The sequence below is a fragment of the Platichthys flesus genome, chromosome 15 (genome assembly GCF_949316205.1).
Source record: "Platichthys flesus chromosome 15, fPlaFle2.1, whole genome shotgun sequence".
In the NCBI taxonomy this organism is placed as follows: domain Eukaryota; kingdom Metazoa; phylum Chordata; class Actinopteri; order Pleuronectiformes; family Pleuronectidae; genus Platichthys; species Platichthys flesus.
Window position 1 is genome coordinate 13,858,461 of NC_084959.1, and position 19,750 is coordinate 13,878,210.

Consider the following 19,750-nt stretch of genomic DNA (forward strand, 5'->3'; position numbering starts at 1 on the left):
TGAAGGTGTGACAAACCCGCTGCTCTCTCTGCCAAGGTCCAAATAACTTTAAAAAACAAAGATACTTCAACGATTATTTTATCATATTTAGTTCATCAGACACACACAGGCTATATTGTGATCTATTGTTCAGTGTCCTCTGTGTCTTGTTCCTGAACTTTCAGGCAACACTCCAAGAAAGTTGGTTCCCTCCTGGCACAGAGAGACCATGCAAATCCCCATCGCCACAGTTATTCTCATGTCAGGCACTTTATCTCCCTCTAGTTCTTTTCTGTGTGAGTGGCCAAATCACATCCCATTCAGTGTAAAACATCCAGTGATGAATACAGAGACAACAGTGTGCTGGGCCCAGCTGGGCGGTGCAATCATTTGTTTTCCTTCTGAACAGAAATCCCCTGTAAACACTGGGAATTAATTTGAATTGAAAGACAGGGATGTGGAAGAAGCATTGTCGATTTCCATGTAAGGCAAAATGGCACAATCACGTCCAGTGCCAGCTCGTGTTCCTCCAGGGACAGAGTGATTGATTTCTCCTTGACAGAGTGGAACTTCGGCCCAAAACTAGATTTCAGATTTCCTTTTATGGCCGTGAGGTTCACGGATGGATTTACTGTATAGCAAGCAACTGTAATTTTAAATGACATTTTAAAACACATTTATGGCACCTGGTTGGCAGGGTTACAAACAGATTTATGAATACACAAACAGATCCCCTTTATATTCCTATATGCTATATGTTTTTGGCAGCGTGCCTTTATTGGAAAGCAGAGGATGGACGGGAGAGAGAAAAAGGGGGATGACATGCCATAGCTGTCCCTGGATGGAGTGAAAGTGGGACATTGCAGCAAAGTTTTATGTGTCTGCGAGTACTGGGTCACCAAGACACTTATAAATAAAGTTTCAACAACTCTACAACTGTACAACATTTATATTTAACCAGAATCCATTGATTAACTATTTATATTTATGTTCCTAGAATTAACCAATGATGTAAACATAACTTTTAAAAAGGGAAGAATGACCATCGCTTGTTTCCAGAGCCCCAGTTTATCATTATCTCTGCTAAGGAGGTTTGTATTCACCCCTATCTGATTGTTGTTGGTTATATTTTTAGCAGGATTATGCAAAAACTACTCGACCAAGAACTTTTATAACTTTGGTCCGGATCCGAATCAGGGTGGATTTCTCAGATAACATTTCATAGACCTTGATGTTAATATATCCGGCATGTTGTGACATTCATGAGTTTGTGCAATTCGGTGCGGATCCAAATAAACATCTGGATCTACGGAATTTCAGTGCGGTTTCATTCTGAGGCTGTGTGGCAATGGCGGAGGTACACGGTCTACTGTTTGCCATTCTGGTTTTCAAATACCTTGTTGTGTCCAGACAACAGTCTCAAAGCAAAGCCTGGCTGGTGACAGTGATATAAAACTGAGTTAAGCAGCCGATCCGTGGTTGAAAAGCCAGGACAAGCAAATGTTTCGCTTTTCCCTGCTTGACAAATGACTTTCAAGCGGCCGAAATCAATGATTTTAGATTAACAACTGATCAAAAGAAAGTGTGTGTTTGCGAAAGGGGTCAGACCCACTGAGAATTATCCCCTGACTCTGCAGCTTGTACGGCTACAAAGCTCTGATAAACCTTCCGTAAGCTACCTGCCAGAGTGAACACACGTAGCTGTTGAACATCGAGCAGCGTTTAGAGGCTTAAGAGGCAGATATCTATCTCATGAAGAAGGATTTGTTTATACATCAAACTTTCATCTAATTATATTCTATCGATGGACAAATCATTTTCGCAATACAGCTCCTTCACAGATGGGCTTATTTTAAAATTGGGTTGATCCTAAACTGACTGTAGCCCTTTCAAATCTACAAGCGATCTTCTCCTTTAAGGTTATTTTGTTTTGTGCATCCATTGACTACAGCGAGAAGCAGGAAACACAGAGATGGAAACATATGACAAAAGACCAACAAAGGTATAGAACACTTCAAGCACTTGGCTGCCAGATGTTCTGAAACAATGACTTTTCATGATTTTGATGGTGCTGTCTCTTTTTGCTCGCTGCCGACCCACTCGCAGCAGGCCTACACTCACACTGTAAACTTCAAAGTGCAAACACTAGGCTTTCATGTATGTCGGCCTCCACTGCACCCCAGGTGGAGAGGTTTAAATCGGTCAAATCAGGTTAAATCTAATAGAGTCCAATTAGATGTTGTGGAAAAATAGCTTAAAAAAAAACTAATTAGTACACTATTCTTGCACAGTTTAGGATTCTCATTAACCTGGTCATTCTTTTGATGCAGCGCCAGTAGTTATTTGTTTATACGGATATGTTTTACAGTCCCGGTCTTTTATGCTATATAACTAAATGGGGCGACAACATGTTCAAGTCAGGGGTTAAGTACTGAACACAGTAAATAAGGAAGCATTGCTTTGCAGAAAGTGAAAGCGATGAGAGTGGGGGATACAAAACAAGCGGGGGAAGAGGCAAGTCAGGAACACAAAGATCATTGCAGGGAACCAGCTAACAGCAGGGCTGCAGCGCTGAGAGAATGGTGTGAAGGAAATGAGGAAACAGAGCGTCTGATAAATTGGCAGTTAAGGTAGGATGTACAGTAGACTTGGGTAAATGAGCCTTGACGTTAAAAAATGACAACGTCTGCTTCTATGATAATGGCAGGAAGGGTGCGTCTAATAGCTGATAAAATATGGATGCAGCCTTTTATCTTTAATTAATGAGTTCATTAAATCCGAAACATTTAGTTAGTCCATCACATTTTAGTTATAATTTGGTTTTACGTAACAGATCTGGTCATCTATGCAGATTTTACTTTTATCTGGTTAATCTCGCAACTAATACAATTTTGCTTAATGTAATATGTTACATAAAGAACAACTGGATGTCTCTGAAGCAGCAGGGACCCAAACAAGTTGCTAATTTCCGGAAATTGATATTTCCCTGAGAGAAACTTGTTATCCAATGTTCTTGACATACGCATTTTTGTTTATCTACATTAGCTGACTGGTTTGACAGGTTTGATTTAGTGCCCCTGCCCTGACGAAATATTACACTGTGTGAGCGGGCTCTTTCCCCGATTGATTGAGAGAAAAAAAAATACATTTGATATATGTCATGAAGACTGGTTTTTGACAGCAACCAGAGATGGCATTGCGATTAGCCGGCATTGTAATGAGACAGACCACTTCCTGGTGGCAGCGTATCAATTTGACCTGGCTCTGGTGAACTTCACACTCTGGGCATTGGAAGGATTCCTCCGAGATTTGATTAATATCTTAATTACTGGTCCTTTCTTGCTCTCCTGTTGTCAATTATTCTTCCTCGCTTCGCATCTTGTGTGCCATCCACCTTCCCCAGCTGGAGGTGTAACCTGTGCGGGACTTTCAATGAGCTGTGAATCCCACACCAACTCCAATTATCTTCGGTGTTTTCCGGCCTCTGCAGCTCTGAGGCATAAACAGGCTTTTGCAGTTAATTGTGTTCCACTTCAGACACTAACATTTTGTTCCACAGATGTAATCAGCCCTGGAATTAAATGGTAGCAAACAAATTAAGAATGTGTCGCAATGAATTTGTTTATGCAATAACAAAAGCAGTGCAATATTGAGCTATGCTGAACTGTTCCCAAAAACAAAAACTCAAGTGGTTTCACATTCAAGAGGGGAATGACAGAGACATTCTGTAATAGTTGTGTTTAAATGTATAATAGGCCTGCTGCAGTAGTTTGTTACCGGTGTTACAGGCACATAGCTGCCCACACCGTCTTTCATGTATGTGTATTAGTGGTAGCCGATCATCAAATAAAAACTTCGCCGAAAAAATACTAATCACCAATAATTAGTCTGATGTCACAGTTATGAGTGCTAAAAGTCTATAAAGATGCACGACATGACAGCTCTTCAAAAGTGAAGCCAGATAGCTGGCCACAGTATGGGACTTAGCCCCCCCCCCCTCCTTAATCTTAAAAGATGGGACATGGACCAAACTAAACCAAAAAGTCAAAGTACCCGCCAAATACATGATAGTTTTTGTCATTTTAGGTAGTTTTATCACGCTGATGTATGTTCAAGGGTTCATTTTTCCAGTAGATTGGTTTTATTGTTTCAGTTATTTGATACCATAAATCACCACTGTCCAGACTCTGGCTCTAATTGACAAGTGCAAAATTGGCTTCATTTATGTGCAGTGGCACGTGTGGTTGTAGCAGAGTCTTCATGTACAGAGTATAAAGTTGATGATCACGTGACAAGAACAAAAGTGACCAACAAGACAAGTTGTTGTGAAAGCCCAAAATGCCTGTTAAATAATATTTCAGATTTGATCTGAATGCCAAAAGGGAACCTGATAACAGTAATACGCCAAATCTGTGGCATCATGTCAAATCAACACACACCTTCAAGGGCCCCACGAGAGGGCCTCCTGACAACATGTTATTTCAGTGGAAGCTGCTTGTAGTGATCACGTTTTTCCGGGGATAAATTGATCACTGTCAGCTGTTGATTACTTCTAAGAAAAAGTGTAGATTCTGTTTGATAGTCCGGGAACTTGAGGGAAAGTACGACGCAACGACGCATAAACACACACACAGTGACTCCGCTGCTCACTTCTCTCTCGCTGACACTCAGACACATTCACAAACAGTGTCATCGGACACATGTCTAAACTCAGACTGGGTAAAAACAACAGAATTTGTCAACTTATACAGTGGATGAAGAGCGGGAGGAGATGGCTCTGTTTGGCTCCACTCGGTTGGCAGAGCTCAGCGTGAATGATGGAGACAGAGAGCATCAAAGATCCAATACAGGACTCTGAAAATGTTGAGTTCCTGTTCAGGTGTTGTCATGAGGGTACGCAATCCATATTTCCACCAAATGCTGTGTTCTTGTGCTACACCAAAGTTGTGGAGAGGTGATTTTTTTTTTTTGTGTGTGTCACAAATAAGACTTTACATTAATGTTCTGGACAATGGTCATTAAGAGAACATTTGAATTAAAAAAATAAGTCATAAATTCTAAAATGAGACAAACTAAATAAACATATTTAGCTAATTATCCTGTATACCGTTTGACACAACAGACTCAACAACTACTAACCTCTTTTTTTAACCACCTATGCAAGAACAATATAGTGATGGTCTGAGAAAAAGAAGCAGATAAAAGTTCAGTTGAGTGGTCAAAACAAACCTGGACTCAGATATTTCAAGAGGCTTTTACCAATAGCATAGCATAAGGCAAAGAATCATGAAGACATGACCTGAATTGACAATGTCATCTTGGGTGAGACTGCAGTGGGGTCATTTTCTCAATGCTCAGAAAATGAACATGTTAATCTAGGTGTTATACAATAGCTTACTCTTATTGCTGAAAAAAAAAAAACTGGGAACCTGCTTGATTCATCAATGATTGCAGGGCGCTAAAGTCTTCAAAAGTCATTTTCACAAAAGATATGGTGCCATTAGACTGTACGTGCTCTGTTTTCAAGTGGCTTCTGACCAGCACATGAATCATATTGTAACAGTGGGGACCATCGTGACCTGTATGGTGGGAGGAAACAGTTAAGCTTATACTTATTTAAAATTCAGCGTGTTCTCATGAAAAGGGGCTTAATTGGGTTTGCATGTCTTTGAACGAGGACAATGTGATTGATGCAGAATCCAGGAGTTCACCTTTAAATTTTAGCAGCACGAACCTCCATCTGTTATTTCCAGAAGACCTTGAACCGCTCCGGCATTTTAAATTTGGACTTGAATTTTAGGCAAACGGCTGTGTGCTGAATATCTCAATTATTCCAGAAATGTTTATCCCCAGAGATCGTGCATCCCTTGCTGATATCAAGCTGTCACTGACATTGTCAAAGCAAACTTCGGCACAGTACCGGTGACAGCCTAAACCGCTTCCAGTTCCTCAGAACAGACCTGTCAAACCTGGAGACAGGTAGATGTGCCATGATGCCGCACACATGTGAGAGATGGGACAACATAGACTCTCTGACAGGGAGGGAGGCAAATGGAAACAAAAGACTAAGAACAATCAACGTGACAATGTGAGAAGAGGGAGGTTTGAGGTAGAGATACACACCCACCTATACTTACCAGAGATCAGCATCAAGATAGCAACCCACTTTCTGCGTCTCGGTGTGACTCACTGCAGGAATCTGCCTCGGTCAGACACAACTCTGAAGAGGGTTAGCTTTGTTATTGGCCTAATATTCCAGTTTCACTCCACTTATACAGTTAGCTTCCTTCCCGTTGTTAGAGTGGTGCACTAACGGCAGATGTGGCGTATTGGGGTCCGAGTGAAGCCTGAACAACTGAGCCTCAGGCTGAGTGAGAAGCGGTCATTTCTGGGACACTTGATGCTGCAGAGATGGGTAATTGGACCACTGGCTGTACGCAACAAAAACTATGAGCTGCCTGGGGAATAGAGTGTGCTCTGTCTAGGAAGATTTCAGCTGTAACAGTTTCTTCAAGCATTTTATTGCTCCCCATTTCAGCCGGGCTTGTAAAATGACTTTAGAAATGGCAATGCCAGTCAGTCAGCACTTTGCTCCACACTTAAACTGAAACTGAATTGAAGTGATTGCCATGTTTGGTGCAACCATTCATTGTCCCAGAGGAGGCTCCTAATAACTGGTAATTTTGTGTCTAGTGCCACCAACAAGAGAACATGTTCACTTATCCAGTGAAATGTCTGTGCAACCACAAGATGATTTGGTACTTTCCTGGTGCCCAGAAAGTGTATCTACCTGATTGTTGTGTTTCCCTGCCTTGTCCTCGTTTACTTCATGAGTATGAAATTTGCAGTTATAAAGTCCCAGTAATGACTGGTTGGACTGCCATGAAATTTGGCAAGTTGATGTTTCCCACTCAGAAAACATTGTAGTCAACAAAAAGTATTGAAAAAACGGAGCCTCTGCTTTACTTTTGTTTCATGTTACCAATGAAAACCAAAATGGTCGATATCAGGTTGTTGCATTGTCTCTATGATCGAGTTTGCATCTGGATGTTAGCTTTCACACAGAACCTCTGCAGCTTGAGGCTTTTTTTGACTCAATTTCTGAGATGCATGACTCATGTTTTAGTCAGACCAAATTCCAGCTTTGTTTTGTAGTGCACAGGGGTGAGCCAGGAGCTGGCATGTCATAAATGGTGGTCTACCATTGCCAGCTTCTTGCCAAATTGACACACTGTGCTTGTGCACATTAAAAAAACTCAGTAAAGTTGAAACCAGGACATGATGACACAGTATGTCCTATAGACAAAAACCATAGAAGCTAGCTGGTCTGAGTGAAGGGCATATAGCGCAACTGAGCCTTCTGGTCATGGCTGAACAATTGGACTCTACAACGTGAGAACATTAATCATGAATGTGAGTGGAAATCTAACACATTTTAAAAATGCAGTGTCTGTCTAGTTTTAGCCTAAATCTTGTTTCAGGAACACAACTAAACCTCACACATTAAATATAAACATCAGTTATCAGAGAGAACAATCTAGAACCAATCCAAAAATCTGAATATGATCTCAGCCTTTGGACTCACTGTGCCTCCTCTATCTCATTTGTTACAGTTATGCTGATCACCAAGGCAAAGGTATCTTGTCTCATCCTTAAATATGTAAAACATAAGCCTTAAATACATTTCTTAATGTCTTGTTGCAGCTTCAAGGGATTAATTACAAGAATCAACAAGGACAAAATGTTTCTGACTTCACATACTTTCATTTTCTCATTTGATAGGTTTTCTGTTTCTGCCTGCGTGAGTGAGTGAGCCCACAGATATTGAACCAGCAGGGGGGATCTCAGGCTCAGTTTTCTGCATTGCATCCAAAGCAGGGGTATTTATAGGTGTTTTTTTAGTTTGAGATGGAGCACCATCAATTTAAAGCTTATTAAAGTGTTAATGAGGTCATTAAAGGAATCTAGACGAAAACAACTAGCTGTGACAAAAATAATGACACAGTTACAACATGATAACAAGGTTTAGACAAAGTTAAAATAGTTATTTTTAATGTCCTTGGCAGGATACAGCTGATTTACCTCTCTTTATTTTAATGATTCCATAAATGCCCCAAATTAATCTGCTAAACTCTGGTGAATTCTCTCCAAAACAGGACTTTTCTTTGGTGAACACATCAAGGAAATATCATGAAAAGCTTCCCTCCACCTCTGAAACACCTCCAGGATTAGTTATTTCCTCTTCTTTTAACTGACCTAGAAAACTAGTCCATGCCTATGTTTCCCAGATCTGTTTACTGCAATGCTCAATACACCGCGGCTGTCCTGCTAGACACTCGAATAACACTCCAGACTCATTCTGAACCCACTAGCCTGGAAACCCATGAACCAGAAAACACGATCGCACGACCCTGACCTACTGCAGATTTGCCTTCATCGGCTCTGAGCACCAGCCCTGTAGACTGTCTTCAAAGCACAAATACGCTTTAAAAAAGTCATGGCAACCCCTCGCCCCTCAGTACATCACACAACTACCCATTCTATAAAACCTGGTCCAGCTCTTTGCTTGCCGAGTGCAAGAGCCTTTTTTATTTTCTCTACTCAAAAATAAAACTGAGCAACCCTTCCAGCTACTCCCTGCCCTCCCTTTTGGAAATGGGCACAAATTTGTGGAATTCAGGCCGTCCATTGTTCAGGTCCAGGGATCAAGCCCCCGATGTGGCGTAATATCAACATTCGGTCATTATACTGTATCACTGTTGGTCCTGTCCCCTCATTTCCTCCTCCGCTTGAAGGGCCCCAGAGCTCCTAGCGTTGACCTGCAGTCCCAAACAACAGCTCTGCCACTGAGCAACTCACTGCGGTCTACGGGAAATGAGTCATGCATCTCCATAATTGTTCATCCGAATTACATGAATACATCTTCCCCAGTTTTATAGTACACAGAGTGTGCATATTTGTGAACATCTGGTGAGAACTCTGTGCTGTGCCAACAACCATGTAGATAGAGTAGGAAACGGACACTGACAAAAAGCATTGACAAGTAAGACAAAGTAAAATGGTTTGTTATTCACACTACATATATTCACATATATCTAATAATGCCTCAAATGTCTCGGTCTGGAACACATATCTGGCCAACCGTTCGTCCTATCGACTTCGCACTGGGCATGTCTGTATCTGTTCCCTGTGGGGGCGGGGTTTTGTGCTAGCAGTCAGTCTGCGGATCCAGTTGACCATGTCTTCTTCTACGGCCTCAGATAAACTTTAGAGCAGTGGTCGGCATCTGGGTCAAACCGCGGGTCAAAATCGTCGCCACATCATCTTGACAATGACTCATTTTTAAGTAGGCTCCGGAGCATTAACGCAAGCCAAGCAAACAAGCAAGGTTAGAACGGGTACTGCTCTAGTGTCCTATGAACTAAAAACAAATGGGTTATCTTTGCATGTATTAACAGAAGACCTACAGAAGCCTTGTATTTACAGAAGCACACGTACACTGCACATAGAGCAAGAAAAGGCAGAGTAGCCCCAGGCCAGAAGGAGCCTCGCCTGGGTAATGATCAGCATAATCCTGATATCAAATCTAAAACTGTAATGCAAAAATGAAAAATAAATCAATATGTTGATGCTACGTGTTCACATCTGGGAACAGATAAAACCTTGGCACCCACAATTCATACATTGATTACGAGATGAAGGTCTGAGCGTAACAACTATTTTGCCTTTGACAGAACACAGAAAACACTAACGCTGTGTCCACACTAGCTGTGGCCCTGTTTACAAAACAATACCACAAGTGGGTTTCTGTGGCCCGTGCAGCCATCACATTCGCTACGGACTGTCCTCTGTGCTGTTGGCCACTGATTCATGATGTTGCCAAGTGGAGCATGTGAAGAGCATAAAAGATTGGGGCTCGAATTGAGCCCTGAGAGACCCCAAAGGTGATATCTGCTGAAAAAGATAAAGCACTGTCTATTGTGATAAAGTAAAAGCGTGAGCAGCCTCCACAAAGCCAGCTCAGCAAACTGTGGTCAGCAAAGTGTATCTTGGCAACGGCAGGGGTGGTCTCAACAAGGCAGTAGTCGAGTCCAAACCCAGGACTTTTATTTTTAACGTTTGGGGCAACGTCTGTTATGCAGCACAGAAAGATGAAATAGGGGGATCTCTTTCAAGATGAGACAATTGCAGAAAATATGTTTTTTATAGGTATTGATACAAATATGTGTAAAGACCAGAATCTCTAAGTTCAATGTATTTAATGTGCAATGGTAAGTTATTGTGCCAATGGCTGAAAAACAGTATCGTATTGCTCTAAAAACAACGCAACTGCTATTTCGGAGCAGCGAAGAAGGGATTTCCGGGAAAAGGAAATCACTGTTTTATCTGGGTGAAACTATTACGCTTTTAAGACTAGGTACTGGAGCGGTACATATATTTGGTCACTTGCAAACGATCTCCCCAGCATTTTTTTATTAACTATACTTCGGGCATTTCCGATATCTGTATTGGAACATCTCTAGAACAAATGGCTCCAGCAATCGGCTTCATATCGCTGTTACAATACGGCATCACTGGAAAAAGGGAGTTCTTTTATGATCCACTGTAATGGTCTTTACAGATGTCCATCAGATCTCTAGAGATCCTCACTTGCCAACTTATGCAAAGTTTGAGTCTTGAAGTCTTATAGTAAGCTGCTCCAGAGACGTTGATGTGAAAACCCCCCTGGTGAGACCACAAAAACTCAACTCAGCTCTCCAACAACCACTAATCTTCCTATGTCATACAGGCTGACGAGCGAGCTCCGAACCGAGCCGGAGAAAACCACCCAGTGCTCAAGGCGGTCAATTAGAACTGCACGATCCAGTCTGTCAGATACTGCATAAGGTCCCAAGACTAACTGCAAACCATCCCCAGCATCTGCTGTTAAAGGGAGTCATCCAGCGCCTGTGATAGGATTTCTCCAATAAAGCCATTTACAATATGTTTCCTTGATTTGAAATGTAATTTCCTTAAATGGTTTTTGGCTTTTGTAAGAGACTAGTGTTTTAAATACTGTCTTTTCTGCTTTTAAAGGACTTCAAACCATAGATTTGTTGACACCAGCTGAATAGTAACTTAACAATGAAATGTGCATGCCGATTAGCTGCAATATTCTAATATATATATATATATATATATATATATAGTAATAGTACTTCAGGTAGATGCTCAGGATGTATCGTTTTCTGTGATGACATTTTCACACCTTCTCATCTTTAGTTCTCCATCAATAGTCGACTTGGTTTTCCAGCTGAAGTGCATGTTGTAAAGAAAAATGGGCCAAGCCAAAAAACTGTGTAAAAAATAAAATACAAAACCAACAAATTTGTCATGCAGGAAATGTGTAGGAGAAACATCGACCGGACAGGTAGAACACCACATGCAGAGAGCAGTGTACAGCGGGAAAGTTGGTCTGAAATAGCTGTCGTCTGTCACAATGGGGCCACAGAGAAAACATGGAAAAACACGAGGTTGGTTGTTTGCCTTTTCCTGCCTGATGGAAGTTTTTGTTTTGAAAACAATTTTTAATTTTTATTTCACCTGAGATATACATATTTTGTGTTTTCATTACCATCTACACATAAATACCTATTCCTGATATATGCTGTAAGCTATATGCTGTATGCTTTGTATGTTCTCCTCTTAGAATCATCTCAAACAAACCGATCTGTTGAAGACGGAATATCTAAATAAATCCTCCAACTCAGAAGCGATGGTTGTTAACTTCCAGTGTGAAATCCTGACGGAAATGATATTCTATTATTCTGCCGGGGAAATCTCTCGAGGTTGCTGAATCCAAAAACGACAAAAGTGCTTTTGTCAAACTTAAGTAGAGCACAATAAAGCCTAATAACCTGCTTAGATTTGATGACTCATGGTGCTGATTACAGCAGAGGCGCGGAGAGGAGAAAAATAACTCACCATGTCTGTGTCTGACACCGGCCCGAAACTCGTCACGTAGATGTTTGTCCTCACTTCAGTCACACTCTCTGAGGAAAGAGACAACAAGGAACAGAACCCATCACAGTGTCGCCCGCACACGAAAAGCTTTGCTGCAGTCTTTGTAAAGCTGAGCGTTTGGGTACATGAAGGCGAAGTTTGCCGGCTGGCATTAAACTAAGCTGCTTCAGTCGTAATCAAGGGTGAGAGGATCTCTTCAAACTGTGGAAAGAGTGAGGATTAAAGGGATTTGTTTCCCTCAGGACGGATCAGCACCTGAAATCTTAAGGTCTTTGTACATCATTTTTTCCAAACTACATATGGCGTTGTTTTCCCCACAGATTGAGGGTTTAAGGGCGTAACAGCAGACTAACAGCATTAAACATTTCCCTGCGATGTAGACTCGAGCATTGTTGGACAGCACTTCCAACTGTCTGACCCCCAGAGCGCTGTTTTCGACCTCATTTCAGAGGCATAAATATTGCCTTTAGATTCTGCATGAAGTCTTTTGTTCAATGAAACTACCATTTGTTTGGCTGGAGCTATTTTTGTCCACTACAGCATAAAATCGGCTATGAGCCAGGCCCGAGTCTGTCCCTGTGGAGGAGACGTCCCTTTTGACCCAAAATAATTTTAGTTAGCCTGCCCCAAAAACATTTAACAGTCCCTAAGGGACGACTGGCTCGGGAATAAAATGAAGCAGGTCAGCCTTTATAGTTTGTTTGTGTGTGTGTGTGTATCTGTGTCTGTGTCTGTTTCTTTTCTCTTTTAAATAATAGGCCATTCTATGCACACATTATAATCACATTAAACATGATGTAGTCTATTGTAGTATGAATCTGGCATGACTGTTATATATATTATGTATATTTCTAGTAATTATAATTACATGTTTCATTGCACTTAACATTTACAAGCCCATTAATTGCTTCTGTTGTGTCACAATGGTTTAAAGATGATTCTTGATGCGCCAACAATGATCAAATAAAATAAATATTATGCAGAAGGTTGCTCAAGATTTTTAAATGAGACATTAATTCAGAGATGTGGAATGACTGAAATGACTTTAATAAAACATTAAGCAGGGCATGATATGAAAGTCGTGACAGATCAAATTTTGCCCTCCTCAGCGTGGGCTGAATCAGCTCCTCTGGGGCAAATGTGTAAAGCAGCCTTTTGAGCTATCGGCGAGACAAATCGCTGCTCCCAGTGGTGTAACAACTAGAGAATGATGAGGCCTTTCTCCAAAAGTGAATGGATCCATGGCTCTAACAGTGTCCCCGATCTCGACGACCACCCAAAGGTGAAGTCTCCAATCCTCTGGCTAAGGGCCCCCCTGAGAGAGGAGATCCGCTTCCACATTAATCATCCCTGCGACAGAAATAGCGCTCGCAAATACGTGATTATCACAACACAGAGTCAGCAGTTTGCATGGCAGGCTTTGGCGGGGGGGCGGAACTGAATGAGTTGCCCCGTTGCTGTCTACAACAAGGCACCAGAGCATAGGGCAGAGCTAATAGATGCCTCGGAAAATGAAATTAAATGGTGCTCTCCAGCCTCTGTCTGGTCTGAGATGGAGCCACTGGTGGGGCGTGGGGGCGGCCAACAGGACAGGACTGGTTATCTTTTCCGTCTGCAGACAGATGACCTTGACTTTGAATAAGATGCTGGCTTCACCGAGAAGGGCCCCAATTGGTTTAAACTCTAAATCAAGGTCTAAATCAATCGGCTCAGGGGAAATATAATCTGTAAAGTTACTCCAACGTCCTGTAATGTCATAATATTTTCCGATAAATTGGTCTGCAACACAAAATGATCCACCTTGCTGTTATTCCAGGAATAGCCTGTTTGCTTTCACTGCTTCAACAAGAGTCAGGGCTCTACATGAGGAAATCTCCATGACTGTGAGCCATGACTGGTGCGAGCCTCGCCATCCCATTGCCCTTGAAGACGTGAGCAGAGGCACAATATGACATTAACATCTTGTGCCTGGTTCTTCTCGCTGGGCACTGCCACAGAGTCCAGGTCATCCAGCCTGGTGGCGCCGAAGCCCCGGCAGCCACGCTCGTGTCTTCAGCAGCGAGCATTAGAGCAGAAGTGACCATTCCAGCTGGCTGGCTTAGAAATGGCAACGCCTGCTGGAGCATGTTGGATTGCTGTTAGGTTTCTTGTCCTCCGGGGGCAAATATTTAGATAGAAAAAGCACCAATTAGAGGGATTTGCACTGACATATGTGCTTATTTGCCATTTGGGCATGATTGAACAAAGGCTTCACCCAGGGGAAGGCAGATTTCTATTACAGTGCTGCACAAAATGAAAACCTGACGTCAGTGCTAGATTGTAACCATGACTCTCAACATAGACACCTCTGCAATGAGAAAATGAGTGAGTGATGTTTTGGATCCATGATGTTCAATAATCTAATAGTAGAAAGAAACAAATTAAACAGCTACACTAACACTACATTACAGCATGAATGTCAATGGGTGTACTGTAAAACTTCTTCTCAAACCTTGCAGTTGATCTGGGGGTTTTTATTCTTTGTCAAACAAAAATCAGAATGTTTTGTTATTGCAGTTCCCGTAATGCTGGGGGGAGGTGTGGGGGGGGGGGGGGGGGTCGGGGGAGACATAAACTGGAAGTATAATGTAGCAATGTTTTAATACAACTAAAGCCCAATTCATACTTCTGGGTTGAAGCTACGCCGGGACACACAGGGCATTCATAGTTGTGCGCCAATGTCTGTGAGTCGCGCTGCAGTTACACCGGCGAAATGCTAGTGGCAGTAGAGTTCCTGTGCTGCTGTTGCGTGTCTTCCAGTTTCTGCTCCGTTGATTTTTACAAATTGTCTGGTGTCTCTTGTTTACTTCAGATCAATGGCGAGTGGAACCAAGTGGATTATTGTTGGAGTTGGAGCTGATAGATGTTAGGAGCAATTTTTTTCAAAAGAACTCAATTCAAAAAATGGCGGCCAGTCTGCCAGACATGCGATACTACTGAGCGAACCAATCACAGCTCTTGCGGTCTGTGTTGCCTCGACGTTGACTACGGTGTAGCGTCAACGCAGAAGCATGAATTGCGCTTCAAGCCCCCCCCCCCCTTTTAGCCCAGTAGAGCGATGACTAGGCACACATTTTCAGTGGCTTCCAAGTGGATCTGCGGGTGTTTATTTGCAATGGAAATTGGGCATTATGGCATCTTTAGGAAGTGTAAGTCACACACTGATCTAGTGAATCATCTTTTACATAAACAAGTCTGTTTTACCAAAGCAGCTTTTTGAATAAATGATCATTAATTTATATGTGTAGTGATCCGCGTGGTGAATAAAAACCTGAAGAAGATCAATACTAAACAAGCTGCTTGCACCTGAATGAAATATTTGCTTTGGCTTATGTCACCACTATAAAATAAAACATTTAAACTGACTTCAAACATAATAACAACATCTCTATAAAGAGAAAAGAGGATGTACGTGCTGATTTGAATTTTTACCCCTGGTATCTGCGTCATAAAACAGAGGCTCAGTGAAGCAGCCTGAAACCTTCCTCTCTGCAGAACTCTCTGATTTATCGAACGTATACGGTTGCTTACCTCCCAGCCCTGGACGTAGCCTGTTGTCGTATCCATCCAGTAGCCTGTCTAGGATCCGGGTGAATATGGTGATATTGTCTTTGCTATCATCAGGCAGCGGCTCTCTGTGTCCGACGACTGCCCTGGAGGAAGAAATGCAGAGAGGAAGATGGATTCAAAAGCATGAAAACACACTCTGTGTAATAAAAGCGTTGATACATTGCTCCATTAGTGAAGCACTGAGATCAACATGCCTTCAGTGTACAGTGGTGTGAAAGCCTGGTGTTTGGTGCTTAACGCAATCTATATTCTCACAGTTAATACACAGTTTTATGGGCTTTATGTGTTGTGACACTCCATCGCACAGATGGATACATCAATAATTCATGAATTAAAACATTGCACACTGTATAACAGCTTTCAGTAAAAATACATGTTGTGAGAACACTTTGTTTTAAATATTAAACGTGATCCAAGGAAGGACTTCTATTTAAATAACTAAATGACAAGTTATTTTGAATATAATCTAAGTAAAGTACATAACACATTAAATATGATTCTATTTTGATGTTTTTCTAATAAGAAATTTGTTCGGATTTCTCCTGTCTGATTAATATTTCTCTCCAAGGGAAAATCTGATATCATTTGTCAGCCTTGGGGATTAGTCAATATTTGTATAACAACTGTCTGGTTGTGTTTGCTTTGTTATATTTGTCTTAACAGGCTGGAATCAGAATATTTTAACCCCAAAAAAACAACAAAGAAAGAAAGAAAGAAAGAAAACTGCTAATGAATTATTTCCCAAATATTAAACACTCTGCAGCGTTTTGCGAGAGGATACATCACATGCTATCAGCCACTGGTTATTAATTTACTTGGCCCACAATCCCCTGCAGAACAATATTGTAGGGGAGAAGAAAAGGCCACTACACTCTAGGTGGAGCACTGATGAGTTAATCAGCACCGTCTTTGATTAAACTAGAATCCCCATGAGGAGCGACCTGCAATATCCGAGTAACCCCCAACAACAACCACTCCAAGTGCATGTACTCTCATATCCACGGCGTTACACTGGTAGGGGGACAGGGCTTAAAGAAATTAAGGGCTTGAAGGGAAACTTACATTTTCTTTAAACTATAATATATTGCTTTGCTAGAATGGCTTTCTGTGGCTTAATCGCTCCTTTAATTACAACTCAACATAAAGAGTCCATCGGAGCCACGACCCCTTTCATTAAAACATTCATTAGGTAAAGGTCACTTTCAATGAATGCAAAATATGCACATCCTAATTTTGAGACGTTTGGGCAAATGATTCCAATCTCGCTAAGTGGCTATTAAGTGTGAGCTATAAATAAATAACAATTAGGCATCAGGGCTCCCTCATGTTCCACAGATCACCTCCTAAATGGCTCATGTTGTTTACGGTAAAATGCATAATGATTTCTGAAACCCCCCCTACCCAAAAGAAAGAGGGAAAATGAACAGGATTTCTTGGAAAATGAAGACAATAAACTATACATCCATAATCTACATTATGAAATATAAAGTATGAAGCATCCATCAGGTGAAAAACATTTATTGTGAAGAAGCCACAGGAAAATCACAATCATTAAAAATGCAGATCAGTTCGGCGATGGTTTGCTGTCCTGTTAAATTGCTCTTGCCTGTTACCAAGGTGACGTGGGTGATGAAAAACAAACCAGGATGAAACCGTGCCGATAACAATGCTAAGAGGAACATTCTAATTATTAGCCAGATGATGCCTGACACTGAAAGCTCAGTATCTCCACTGTGCAGTCCACTGAGCCTGAGCCTTTTACCCTTATTGAATGGGTCACAGTTTGATATATTCTGGTTGTCAACTGGGCACCTCACTGTATAATTAAGCTGAACCAAAAAAACGGGTTAGAATATGCTGAATATTTGAATGCAATACACATTCCTGGCTTTTCAATCAGGCCCCTTATCAAAAGGTGACAGGCGTGCATGTCCGAGGCGGCTCAGACACAAAAAACACGGAATACAAAAAGCTTTGGGAGATGGCCGGGACTAGTTTGACTGCGAAAGGTAATATCTCGCTTACCATGAATCATATATCAAACAAAAAAGCTTCTCTGCTTGTCCCAGTGGAAATTCAAAATTTAATGAGAAACCTTTGGTCCCTAAGATAACGTTCTCCTCACTCAAATATCCACTTCAGAAAAACAAAGTACTTGTGTGGTGTGTCCCATCTGCGTGTTTCACCAAAGCACTCATACTCTGTCATGCAGACACACACACACAAACAAACACACACACACACACACACACACAAACACACACACAAACACCCACAAACACCCACACAATCCTCTTCCTAGATCAGCCAGCTGTTTAGATTCACCGATGGGGACTAAGCGATGGGAGATTTCCTTTGGTATATGATTTTTCGAGAAATACAAGTTACATAATCATTCCAGCCGCTTTATTTTATTTTATTAGTCTTGTGTAATAATATATTCATAACAAGTCTTAATACAGGGATATTGAGACAGGCATAACATACAGTTTGGTTGCACTTTGGTCATGCTCGTTGCGGTTTTCTTTCTGAAACTGTAGATGTGACCTGCAGCAAGTAAGAGCCAGTCAAGATCTGCTGTAGGACCCTGAAGCATCACCACCCCTTCTGCACAAAGAGCTGCTCAACTGTTTATCCAAAGCTCGGTGCAGCCTGACCCAATAAGCAGAACCCAGAAATGAGGAATCCCTTGTCGTTGCTGTTGTCACTAATGCTCTGTTGTCGTTATCAACTGCATCACATTCATTGATGAGTCTCAGCAGCTGCTGCTACAAAGCGGTATACTCCATTCAGCCCTGTATAATACACATGCAGAGTGTGAAGCCGATAAGATGAACAGCTCTTGTTGAGACATTTCTGGAATAAGTAGGAAGATGGATGGATTGATAGATAGATGGATAGATGCTAATTTTGGCAACCTGCCTGTATAGACTATTTATACTGGTCACAGATTTTGCACATAAACAATGTATGAATTCCATAGTTTGTGATTAAATCATAGTCACTGTGACTTATTTTAATACTAATGAGAATGTGGGAAGGCCCCAAAATTCATCGGAAGTTATTCTTTTTTGTTCATTTAAATCAAACTGATAAGTGAGGTAATAGTTTTGGTGCACCTGTTCAGACGAGACAACCACAGACTGTTTTTACAGCTGACATTTAGGCATTGGTGTAACTAATTCCCCGCCGAGGTTGTGTTATTGTGCATGGCGGATCACTGGGATTTCACCAAGACAATTAGTGTAAATGAAGGTTAATCAACAATGTCATTAATTATGGCTGTAACTTGTGCTGATATGATGAGACAAAATGTCAGCTGGAAAAAAAGCTCCTTTAGTAAAGTTGCTGTGTCTAAATGTGTGTACCTCCATACCCAAAATTGCCCTTTTGAGTGCACTAGTGTGTTGACACTGACAGGTATGATGACAGGCACTTGGATGGTGCACTCTACACTGTCAAAAAGTCACCATTCTGGATTTATGGGGGAAGGGGAGGGACCAGCAACACACGTTTCCAAGCATGTGAAAATGGAGGCAGGGGGAGAAGGACACGTCGTTGGAGAAGATGGTGTCGTATTGTCCATGTCGTGAAAAACAGTCAGCATGTACAAGAATTTAAGATATCATTTTCAAGTGAGTAGCCGGCAGTTATGTTGTATCGCCCGACATTTGCAGTCAACCGTTGCGATCGTCATTTACGGTGGCTGCACAGCGGCCGTGTTCGATTTGCGACAACGCAACCCCATTTGCAGGGAGAGCACACGGTAACGGAAACTGACAAGTGTGACATTTTCCAAAAGTAGCAAGATTCAGAAGTCATGCCTCACTATTTGTGACAAGAAAACCACTGCTGCATCCAACAGAGACTTAATGGAGCAGTGAGTGCTGCACAATGTTCACCTGAGGCTGGTTGGACTGGAACGAAAAGCTACAATGGATTTTTGTTGGCATGTTAAATGCTATTAAATCTGTTATTTATCATTCAGCTGAACACTCTGAATGTCTTTAGATAAAAATACTGTTCTATGATTCATGTCCATGCAGCATGTATGTTGATGAGTTCATATGGAGCCATTATCATAACATTTGAAAGGTACTATGTTAGTAGGGGTATCCATCGCAGTATAAAGCAGGGGCACATTAAGCGCTCCAACAGT

The 19,750-nt window shown here is 41.6% G+C and overlaps 1 protein-coding gene across 1 annotated transcript in view; it reads right to left on the reverse strand.

Annotated features, from left to right (window-relative positions):
• Nucleotides 1-19,750, reverse strand: part of gabra3 (gamma-aminobutyric acid type A receptor subunit alpha3) — an 86,149-nt gene that overhangs the window by 24,805 nt on the left and 41,594 nt on the right. The window contains exons 3-4 of the mRNA XM_062406134.1: nucleotides 15,553-15,674; nucleotides 11,944-12,011 (exon numbers count right to left, since the gene is read on the reverse strand). Of these exons, the coding sequence (XP_062262118.1) occupies nucleotides 11,944-12,011; nucleotides 15,553-15,674 (190 nt within the window). The remainder of the gene's footprint in view (nucleotides 1-11,943; nucleotides 12,012-15,552; nucleotides 15,675-19,750) is intronic.